General features: G+C 38.6%; 1 protein-coding gene across 1 annotated transcript in view; it reads left to right on the top strand.

Moving 5' to 3' along the window:
- Nucleotides 1-12,514, top strand: part of LOC140171859 (uncharacterized) — a 57,171-nt gene that overhangs the window by 1,490 nt on the left and 43,167 nt on the right. Inside the window, exon 2 of the mRNA XM_072195191.1 lies at nucleotides 6,485-6,608. Within this exon, the coding sequence (XP_072051292.1) occupies nucleotides 6,485-6,608 (124 nt within the window). The remainder of the gene's footprint in view (nucleotides 1-6,484; nucleotides 6,609-12,514) is intronic.

Here is a 12,514-nt window from a genome sequence, read left to right as displayed (position 1 = left end):
CTTGAAGCTCTGCGGGTGGTCTTCCTATAGTTTTCAATGGCAAGATAGGAACTGTGGCCATTTTTCTGCTTAGAAAATTGTATTTTGTGCTAATTTAAAACAATATTACAGAAAATTCTCTCGATAAGTTTTTAAATCTCTCGACAAAGATTTTACAAATATTGTTTTGTACATTGTATGTGAAATTTAGAATCACCTAGTGCTCAGAATTTTTGCCGTAAGCGGTTTATCAAAAAGTCATGATTCATTTGTGTGTGCAGCTGAAAATCATCCAGCTATCTGACAATGGGTGGTCTGCTAATGGCTGCCTCCATGAGCTCTACTCGATAATATATTATCGACTATATAAAATCATTGTACAGGATATACAGATATGTATATGATATATATATAAGGGATTCCAAGAAGCGTGTCCTTGCAGGAAAATCACATGTTATTTTACACGTGCGTGTATTTTGGCCTCTAACGGAAATTTGCATTTAGAACATCCACTTTGTTCGGTTGCCACGCATATTTATGTCCAATAAGAGTCGTAAAAGTCTGCGGCTGTACCGATTATAAAAGACAACAATGACATATGCCATAATAAAAGTTTTATTGGCATATAAAAATAAATTGTTTGTCATGTATTTTGTATGCATGATCACTTGAAATTCAAATGCCAGTGAAGTGGGCATTTGAATTCAGTATGGCCTTAGATCAGAAGATATTTTAAAGCCATGTTTAATAGCATGGAACTCAGTGCTTACATATACTGAATAGATTCATCCGGTTTTGTAGGTAAACAGACTGAATAAATTTCTTTTGCACAAAGATAGAATTTTACTTGCGATTGATGGTTTTGGTCTGTCATGGTCATGGGAACAGCATCAGAATGTTAGAATATACTAGTTAAACCTGTGTCTATAGTCAAGAAATAAATATATTTGCACGATCTGGGTCCTCTGTTCATTTTGTCACTATCGACCCATGTTGCACTAGATAGCAAATCAGTACAGAAAATTGAAATGGGAGAAATGCATTATGGGAAGTGTTTGATACCTTCTCTGGATGTATACAATACAGTCAGCTTTGGAGAGTGTAGTTTTACCCCATGCTATTCCATGTAAGTTTACTAATCATGCTTATAACTGACATTTGCCATGTTTGCTGGATGTCTGAATCACAGGAATCGCATGGACAAAATTTATTGTAAACTTGCCAAATTATAGTAGAAATTTTATTTATAGAACTATTTTTTGTTTGAAAATACACTCCAAATGCAGCTTCCGAGTGATAATGTTCCGTTTTGTATCCTACTGATGAAATCACTGCAAACAATCCACCAATTTTCAAAATGGTGGACCCTGAAGTAATTTTTGTATTTCGCCTGCAGATATTCAGTTTTTTTGTCCAAACATGCAACACATAAAATACGATACTCATATGTTACACTTTTTTTGTAAAAATGAATATTTTTCCAATTAATGCTCTGCATGCTAGCCATAGGCTTTAAGGCCAGAGTAATGGAAGACACATTCGTCCACGCCCGAATTTGAGATTTCTTGATATTTATCAACACTAAGATGTATTCTTTCACTTGAAACTGATAAAATACAACTTGTTAATATTAACACATATTTTTGCTTGATTTATTTCACTCTTTTCAACTCTAAAAAGTCACATGGCTCAAGACAGCTTAGTAAATTGGCGGAAATAATGAGTCAGAAATGCGCTGAATGCGAAATATTGTGATTACAGCGATTCGCGTCAGCGTGACGCCAAAAGCGCAACTCTGCGCGTATGTCCAACGCAATCAATGCGCATTCGGTATGTTTTTAACGCCGGCAAATGCGGTGTAAACAAAACACAAATTTGCAGTCAAAATGCCACTTAGATTTTTTTATTATTTTGAATTTTATCGCACTAAAAGCAGACATTATAAATTCATTGTTGCAAAAAGATGCATATTAAGACCATGCACCAGGTACAGCTTTTACAAGCGTGAAAGTCTTGCCGTTTTAAAATATAAGGATATTTTGTGCATAATTTTGACATTTTTTTACTAAAACATCGATTTCTCATAGTTCACTTTTGACAATATTGCATGATTTTTGTGACAAGATAACTCGAAAAATATCCAAGCAAAAGGTCAACTTTTTGCACTATCCTTTAGAGTACATCAAAGTCTAGGGAAGGTTTTCTCATTTTTTCAAAATATTTGTTTTAAACAAAAATATACACCATTATGTGCAATTTTTAGCTGAATAGAATGACAAAATTGCTTTTTTCACATGTTTTTTTCAATATTTCGAAAAAAAGAGATGAATTTCAAAAAACCTTCCCTAAGTTCATGTCTCTTCTTCATTAAAAGCTAACTGATATTTTTTTTTCTCCGAACTGATTTTTCTTTAAGTTGTCACAAAAAACTTGATTGGGGTAAAAAAGTGATTTTTTGTGATTTTATCAAAAAATCGAGATTTTTGAAAAAATCTGATGTCACTATGGGATTCCTTGACTCATTTCCTTTCCAAAAATGTATAGTTTTATATACTTTGGAGATACAATTCAAAACTAGAAGGCTATATATTTGTACACAAATACGGCTATACCCGCATGTTATCGGTGTACCCAAACTTACAGTCCTTATTTGCTGAGGACTTAAAATAAAGAAATTGTAAAAAGTCGCCCAATTGGGCAGAAAATGTGTAAAAAGTGATCGTGAAAGTCCAAGTCACAAGCTTTAGTTGAATGTAGGTCGCACTGTCGTAGCAATTAAAATAAAGAAATTATTGTAAAAAAGTCCCCTCCCAGGGGAGTCGTCTCTCTTACTCTCCATAGGTTGCTGTTGTCAGTATCTCTTACTCACAGTGAGGCTATGCAATATGATTAGGGGAACTTTATGTAAATTAAATGGAACAGCCATTTCAGAGGGAGTATGTAAATTAAATGGAACAGCCTTTTTGGGGGCCATTTCAGAGGGAGTATGTAAATTAAATGGAACAGCCAATGGGTATGTAATTTAACTGGAACAGCCTTAACGCTTCACGCTGGTATTTCCAATTGTGATATGATACGATCTGTCTGTTTAGTCCTACGTGTGTGTGGGGTGGATGGGTGTGTGGGTGTTAGTAACAATATAATACACAGGTGCTATCTGTGTACATATTTTGAGCCCTTTGTTTTAACATTTAGGGCCCTGGGGCCCATAATATTTGACCTATGAGGCCCATGTACATAATTATGTTGAAATATAATTCTCTAGTGCTATCAGTAGACCCAAGCTGGCCACTGTAGCTACTTTATTTACTGAGTAACGGCCGGTCCTATGTTTTAGCGTTTGGGGCCCTGGGGCCAATATTATGTGATATATGGGGCTCATATGTACATATAACAATGTAATTCTCAGGTGCAATCTGTGTACAAACTCTGAGCCATAAAGCTGCTTTATATGATGAGAAATGGCCGGCCCTTTGTTTTAACATTTGGGGCCCTGGGGCCCAATATATATGGGCAAAAGGCACATCTACAACTTAGGGCCCATACATATGCCACATATGAGCCCTAGTGATCTTGTACTTTTAGAGCTAGCCTTGTCAATTTGTTGCCCCTTATTTTTAACATTTGGGGCCCTGGGGCCCATAATATATAACATATGGGGCTCATGTATACTTGTAAATATAGAGTACCCCTGGGGCTATCAGTGTACCAACACACGGCCCTGAGGCTGCTTCATTTGATGAGAAACGGTCGGCCCTTTGTTTTAACATTTGGGCCTCTGGGGCCCTTAGCCTTAAATATCTGGGACCAAAATGGGCAAAAGGCACATCTCCCAGTTAGGGCCTATACATGTGCCACATATGAGCCCTAGTGCCTTTATAGTTTTATAGCTAGCCTTGTCAATCTGTTGCCCCTTCTTTTAACATTTGGGGGTCTGGGGCCCACAATTAATGACATATGGGGCTCATGTATACTTGTATATATAGAGTACCCTGGTGCTATCAGTGTACCAACTCAGGACCCTGAGGCTGCTTCATTTGATGAGAAACGGCATGGTTTGTGTTTTTACATTTGGGTCCCTGAGGCCCGTGACCTTTGACCTCTGGGGCCGAGATGGGCAAAAGGCACATCTACGGGGTAGGGCCCATACGTATACCACATATGGGCCCTGGGGCCCTTGTAGTTTTAGCGCTAGCCTTGACAGAATGATGTGTTTGATGAAAAAGGAGGAGGAGGAAGAGGAGAAGAAGAAACCATAGGATGGCAATATACCCGTCCATGCTTCGCATGCGGGTATAAATAATGATGCTCGAAAAGGTCCATGTTCTCTCCCATTACTCTGCCCTTAATATAAGAAGTCCAAGTTTTGAGATTTTTTCCTAAAATATCACAAGCGATCTCAAGAACTACTGAGCCAATACTAGGCTTGTTTGTACTCGTTTTAATGCATTTGTCATGCTGATTCTAAATGTTGCCATGAAAATTTACAATTCTGAAATTTTTGAATTTTTAAAAAATTGAAACTTGTCGTCTGCAGTCAACACCCGCGTGGAGAGAGTTTAAGAAATAACTATTCGGGTCTAACCCAGATAACTGTCCAAAATAGTGAACCAAAATGACATTTTTACATAGACTTAACTGTTTAACAACCAGGGACCATGTATAAAAGGACTGTAAATGACTTATTGATGACTATTGTTATCGGATTATCTTTTACAACCTTTAATTACACTCAATGCGTGAAATATAGAATGCTAGAACAAACATTTAAAATTTTCCTGGAATGTGTGCAGCACTTTCTGTTCCAATTGATTTTTATACTGAAATAATTCTTAAATTATGTTCTTTGGTGATTTATGTTGGCATTTCTAGAGTGTCTCATTATAGGCAAAAGGTTCCATTTGCATCCGGGGGTTGCACTCACATTCCCCAGCTATACGGGTATGTGCCGCGGCGACGACCCCCTTTTTCAGAGCCGCTAGCCGTTCCTTAGACCCCACTGAATTCATTGATTGCCGCTCTTGAAGCCCCAAAATTTTTCTAGCCGTTCCATAGACTCTCAGATCACCGATCTCCGCTCTCATTGGCATTTTGATTGGCGTGTTTTCTGGCCTACTATTTCAAGCCCAAAAGCTACTTTTGCGAGCCAAAAAGCTTCAAAGGGAATTTTCCATCAATTTCTTCCCCATTGAAACACATTGTAAGGAATAAGGTGGATTTTGGGCAGGATTTTAGGCTCCTTGTAGCAGTGGCAACACTGGTTGGTTGTTGTAAACAGTGATTGCAGCACTGTCGCGAGTGCCGAGGCCTTCAGCTGATAAACGTTTTGCTGGAAATAAATGATTTTGAGATCTCTTTTGGGAATAAAATTGCCAAATATAAGGAAAAGTACCTCAAATAATTATGTACACATCATTGCAGCTGGCCATAACAGTGAATTAAAAGGTAATTTATGATCTACTGGTTTAGTGCCAATAGTGGAATGGTTGTCAAATTCTGCATACTTCACTTAATCGTGTCATGTATGCATGGCAGTTCAATGTAGCCTAAATGTTTTTCTTTAGTTACGGCACTGAAAAAATATTTTTGTGGGTTTGTTTTTATGGTGGGCTTTTATGTAATGCTGCTCGCTGCTGCTATAATTATCAGTAGGCTAGGCTATAGGTAGGTCTGCAGGGTCTAGTAATTTTGATCCGAATGCTGTTTTGCTTTGCTGAGATTTCCATCGAAGGCCACCCCAGACCAATTTTGCATTGATGGTTTTCTTGATTTAATAATTTAATGTACAATTTAAAGTGAAATTTATTACTTCAAAAATCTGTGGCAAAAATGCAACAAAATTGAGCCCTGGTTTGGCCTGCATGGTTTAGTTCCGAGACCCCCATTTTCAGATTTTGGCCGGCCGATCAGTTCCTTAGACCTCGAGCTCAAAACTGGCGGTGGCACACCCCTACCAAAAAAAAATTTGAGTGCCCCCGGTTTGCATCACACAAAACAGCCACACACCGTCTTATGACTGTGCTGAGATTCGTACCAGGGTGTCTCGATAAGCATATTATTTGTAAAGTTGCTTTGTTTTGCTAATTTCATTTGATTTTGGGGAAAGGCTGGCTTTCAGGCCTTTTTGGTCTTCCAGCCTTTTCCTCCACATGTATTGTGTTTGTATATTTTTTGATGTAATGTAACATTCTTTATTTTTATGGAAATAAAATATGAATGCATGCTTGCTCAACCAAGGATAATTTGTAAACCAGCAACTCGCATAGTACAAAATTTACAATGATTGGAAGTCGTTTCCAGTCCTTTCATACACGTCCCTGGTTTAATCCTGATTCAAGTGACCTTGGGGAGTTACACTGCACATCGTAAAAATAAAAAAAAGCATTCATGCAGATCGAGCTAAGCCAAGTGATAAAACCTTCCATGTGGAAATATTAAATTTAATCATTCCTGTTGCACTCTCATCAATTTTGCTATTCTGTTCTACCAATTCCTCTTATTCCAGCACATTTTTTTCTACGATGGATTCCGTTGGCTGGAGCCAGAGACCACATACCAGGTGACCGTGAGAGCGTTACCTATTGACAACGAAATCAAGCCCAAAACTACTGGCGTATTCACTCTACCGTGTAAGTATCACAAAAGATATATTACTATACCTCATAAATATTTATTAGGTAATCCAAACATCTCATAGGTTAATAACGCCAGTGTCCGAGTACAGTATTTTAACTGCTTCCCCGCGCCTGTGCAATTACGCGCACGCGGGGAAGTAGTGAAAACTTCCGCACCCCTACTACCACACGGTGTCTCGCCCTGTGCGTCACCGTTCCATCAGATGTAGCATTATGCTCACAACGGCGATTCTGCAGCTGCGCTTATCCTGAAAATGGCGTCTGCTACAGTTATTTTGACGATTTTACCGATGGACAATAACACACAAATTTGACGTTTTATGAAACAATGTTATTTATGGAGTGTTTAGTGTTAAAAAGAAAATTAGAAAAATATAGGTCTAAATGTTAATTGATTGAACAGAAATCCTGCAATGAAATCAGGTAAGCAAAATATTAGGCCTAAGCTTATTTACCATGCCTGCACACTGACTGGTAGGCTACCGCGGTACGGTGTGTTTTGACTTTTGTTAATGATTTTACTGTGATAGTGAAAATATTTATGAGGTATAGTAAAACAAATATAACATGTTCCATTACGGGGAAGTATTCAAAACTACTGGTCCATCGGTGTTGGATGATTTGACTGCTTCGACGAAGACGACGACGACGAGAAGAAGAAGAAGTCAAATCATCCAACACCTCGGGACCAGTAGTTTTGACTACTTTCCCTCAAAACATGCTGTATTTACAAGCCGACGTCAAACGTCGGCTTGTGCTGTCTCTTTCCAATTCTTCTTAAGTTAGGCGGGCAGCCTAACTTATTTCTTTCTTGCCATTTCTTTCTTTCTTTCCTCTTTCTTTCTTCTTTCTCACAATTTGCTACTACTGCCACATGCTTGATCGGATTTCGACCAAACTCAGTCACAAGCAGTATAGGGTAGCTGGCTACAAAAGTTATGGGTTGTTTAACGTCAGAGGTCATCCAAGAGGTCACAGGGGTCAAAAAAGGTCATTTTAACTGAAAATGCTCTGATTGAGCTGAAATTTAAATGCAATGATCCTTATGACATTCTAAATATGTTAAAAGCATTTTAGAATTTATTGAAGGTCATTAAGGGGTCATAAAGGGGGTCAAAGGTCAAGTTTTTTTCAAAATGCTCCAATTGAGCTGAAATTTAAATGCAATGATCCTTATGACATTATAAACATGTTTAAAATATTTTAAAATTTATTTAAGGTCATTAAGGGGTCCTAAAGGGGGCAAAGGTCATGTTTTTCAAAATGCTCCAATTGAGCTGATATTTAAATGCAATGATGCTTATAACATTTCAAACATTTTAAAAATATTTTAAAATGCATTCAAGGTCATTAGGGGTCATAAAGGGGTCAAAGGTCAAGTTTTTCGAAATGCTCCAATTGAGCTCAAATTTAAATGCAATGATCCTTATGACATTTAGGCCTACATTCTAAACATTTTAAAAATATTTCTTAAAAATATTTTAAAATGCATTCAATGTCATTAGGGGTCATAAAGGGGTCAAAAGTCAAGTTTTTCAAAATGTTCCAATTGAGCTGAAATTTTAATGCAATGATCCTTATGACATTCTAAACATATTTTTGAAATAAACTGCTTCAATTGAGCTGAAATGATCAACCAGAAATCTGGGGGCACATCAAAAATTGTTGGAGGGTATGCTCCACGGAATTTAGAGGTGATGGGTCTTTGGGAGCTGACGGCGTACCGGTAAAGGCCGGGGGTCTTTTGGAGCTGTGAACAAGTAAAATGGGGACTTTTGGAGCTGCAAACAGTCAAAATCAAGGGTCTTTCTTGGCTTTTTGGTTGAAATCGCCTGTAAAACAGAAATGTAAAGAATAGCTATTTTTGGGTCTTTTAGAGCTGAAATTATCAAATTCAAGGGTCTTTCGGAGCTCTATTATGGTCAAATAGGCCTATAGGGGGTCTTTTGGAGCTGCGAAAACCAAAAAGGGGGGTCTTTCCGGGGGAGCATACCCGTATGGTCAATGGTCATTTGTGTTGAGTGCCCCCGGGCCAGAAATAAGGCAGAAACAGATCGAAAGTCTTGATTGCAGTTTCTCATTCATTTCTATGGAACCAAACCCATGCACAAAGTATACATGCATATGCAGATCATGACCTGATTGCACCACTTCCAAGTAAAAGCAAGAACAATTTTTTGGCCTAGTGTCTGTGGTCTGCATCATACATGCATGAAGAAAATAAATTGCTGGTCCCATCAATCAGTGCTCCTAAAATAAGAATGATTTCATTTGTTTAGGGGCTGTGCAATAATTATGAGCCAGTGGGTAATTTTCAAATAGTGTTCCAGAAATTGCTTCCCCCCCCCCGGCCTGTCAAACAATCTTTGCCCCCCCCCCCCCCTTTGAACATGCCAAATTTTTGGGTTTCCAATTTAATAGGGGGCCTATACAGACCTGTCAATTATGCGAGCGTACGCGTAAGCAGGAAATTTTGCAAATTGAACGTCTCTGTCGTGTTGTCTGAAGCCATTTTGCCATATTGTGCCCCGTATTAATATCTGCCAAGAATTACTTGAAATGTGTGCTTGATTAATTTTGCAAGGGGTCAAATGTTACAAAAACAACAAGTTACCCCAACTTGTCCGAAGAAAATCACAGCCCCCTAGTAGGGACCCCCGGGTGTGGGGTGGTAAAATCTCAAACCAGTCTGCCAAAAAATGCTTGCTGCCCCCCTTTGCAATAATGAGTTAATAACTTGAATTGGGGGGTCCAATGGGATAAAAAAAAAAGTGTGATGTCCAAGGCTCCAACTTTTCCAACCTCCCTCACCAAAGTATATTAACAATGATCACTCCCTAATACTCATGCAAGAGGAATGTGCCAGTAACACAGAAATAGCTAGGTCATGACCTGAATCAATAGCCCAAACTAGCTAGAACTTGCACAGGATGAAAGGTGCAACTTTCGCTGGCAATGTACTGAGTACATGTACAGTATACTATCATGTCTAAAATGATTTCATTTGTTTACAATTTTGACTAGTATTACAATCGCTTGTGCAACTGGTGGCTTAACTGCCATTCTGGGAAATAGGTTCTAACTGTCAGTATGTGTTAGTGCATCAATGAGAACAGTACTACATTAGTATCATAGAATGTAAAAAGAAATTGTATTTTAGAAGCTGAAATCTTTTCCACAGAGTTGTGCTGTGCTGAGGTGCTATAAATTTGTGCTTGGAAGAATAGTAGTACATTTAAGCTTAAGGGGTGCAAGTAAAAGAACACTACTCCATAGAATTTGTGCTGAGTTGAAGTTGACTGCAGCAGATACCTTTTATAGGATTGGTAGTGCCATATACTCTGGAAAGTGTGAGAAACTTCGAATTTTGAGTGACTTAAGAAGTATACTCCAGAAGAAGCTGAAAAGTTTCCTGAAGAGTTGTGCTGTGCTGATGACTGACGTGCTATTATAGGAGAAATATATTAATTATAGTACATTGAAGGGGTGCAAGTAAAAAACCACTGCTCCATAGAATTTGTGCTGAGTTGAGGTTGGCTGCAGATTTGATAGGATTGGTTTTGACAAACTCTGGAAAGTGTGAAAAACTTCGAATTTTGAGTGCCACTGTACTGGGTAAGTAGGAATCTCTTCATTTATTTTCTTGTTGTAGGCCTACATCAATTTTGAAATCTGACACGATCTGGTTCATGGGGGCCAAAGGAGGCATTTTTGAAAACTATAGGCTATCATTGACTGAAAACACCATAGGTCTAGCATACTTGGTTCTTAAGTTATGAAGTGTTTTGATGTCTATTTTCTTATGTATTTTATTGTTTTTTACTCCATATTTTTACCTTTATCTCAGTTTCAAATATGCCGTCTTTGGCCCCCATGATCATGTCACATAATAGTCCTAGTCCTAGGAACTATAAATTCAAGGCTCAAACTCCCATGCCCCCTGAGAATAAAATGGTGCATTCTTAAAGTGTAGGTGTTCTACCCCAGGGCCTAGATTTCGACGAGATTCACAGAATCGATTCTCATAAATGATTCTCGTAAAAAATTCGGTTGCGAGAATTGTGAAATAATATTGCATTATACAGTATGTGACTATGATGGATTTTCATTCTCTCATGTAGGCCCTGCAGTGTAAAAAGGGTGCATACATTGTATTTTAAATTCCTTAAAGATATCGAAGCAGCTCTTTTGATGCAGTACGATGTCCTGAGCATTAACATTGACACCATTATTTATTATTGAAATAATGCAAATAGTGATAGTCTATAAAATGTTCATGTTTCATACAGCTTGGGGGACTAGGGGAGAGTCTTATTTGAAGCAGCCCATCCTCTTGGTGGACAAAATTGGCTGAACAAATTACATACAAGGGGAGGGGGGCAAATGTTGACCTTAAAACCATATTATAACATTTGCTGAGGAGAACGCCTTCCAATTTTTTTTTTTTTTTTCTGGTTTTTACACGATTGTAATGTGTAAACAAAGATACTCTGCAACAATCAAGACTTAAGGTACGTGCTGTACAGGGTGTTAGCCAGGATTCAGAAACTGCCTGTCCAAAATTTTTGGGGTCCAATATCGATCATGTGTCAAGATCAATCACATGCAATTTGATTTGAATATACCAGAATTCAGAAATCGGCAGGACATGTCTGCATTTAAACACCAATATTTTTATCTCTATTTGATAAAACTAATACATGTACATGAGACATCACTCACGCAATACTACATGTACCATATTCATTCATAAGCGCCCATGCCACAATAAGCACCCACCCAGGGTCTAAAATTTCAATTTGCTAAAGGGTATACCATTAATGTTTAAGTGACAGATAGACGTCAATACAGTGAAATAGCTGGAGGACTACAAGTCCTGTGTAAACTTGCAATACATTTTCTGCATCAGAAAAGCTACTAGAACGTCTCAGGACCCTTTTATAACCTACATGTACAATCAATTTGTCTCTAATAAACGCCCCTTACGAAAAAAAAAAAAAAATTAGGTAAACCAGGTAAAAATAAGCGCCCACGCAAAATGACTTTGTTAAGCGCTCTGGGCGCTTATTGGAATGAATACGGTACAAGGTATTTCTAATGGTAGTATTTTCATAGACAATATTATGTAAGGGGCTTACCCGGGAGGGGGGCTTAATATTATCATATCAAAATGATATATGAATAAAGGTGAAAATAATTCAAACTAAATTTTTCTGCGCATCTTCGGGTTGATGATTATTCCACCAGTGCACTTTTCACCTTGCCCATGCAAAAGACGGGTGGACGGCTCTCTAGCTAACACCATGGTGCTGTAGTGTTGTAAAAATCCAAGATTTTGAATGAAACGCAGGAACCGTCGCTTTATTATTACGATGGAAATATTAGTCGTACACTTATGCGATAACAGAGTATGTACACAGTGTGCGGGACATGCATACACACCCCCATCAGAGGGCCGTACCCTATTGGGTGAGGTAATGAGGTCTACTTCTCGTAAATGTGCCTTACAAAAACAACATGTAACGTAAGCATGTGAGGGGCTGTGCAAGAATTATGAGCCCGGGGGAGGGTAAAATTGGGGGCAAGAATTTGGGGGGGTGTGACATGAAATGGCATTTTTTGTGGTTGTATTCTGGGTTTAAATCAGAGTGTCGAAAGTGGGGCAGGTTGTTCAGTTCCCCTGAATGGAGTCTGATTAAGAGAGACTTGCCGCATAGCCCCTCACAAGCAGGGTCCAGGGGGCCGCCTTAAGGTCCCTGGTGCAGTCCAGCTCTGGAGTTTTAGCATTTTAAAAGGCCAATTAAGGAATCCTATTTTGAGGGGGCAAATTTTGATGTTTTTCCCCCAAATGACCAACAGATCGGGGCCTGTGGCCCCTGCCCCCCCCCCCCCTCCGCGCA

The sequence above is a fragment of the Amphiura filiformis genome, chromosome 15 (assembly GCF_039555335.1).
Source record: "Amphiura filiformis chromosome 15, Afil_fr2py, whole genome shotgun sequence".
NCBI lineage: Eukaryota > Metazoa > Echinodermata > Ophiuroidea > Amphilepidida > Amphiuridae > Amphiura > Amphiura filiformis.
This window is presented reverse-complemented; position numbering and strand designations above follow the sequence as displayed.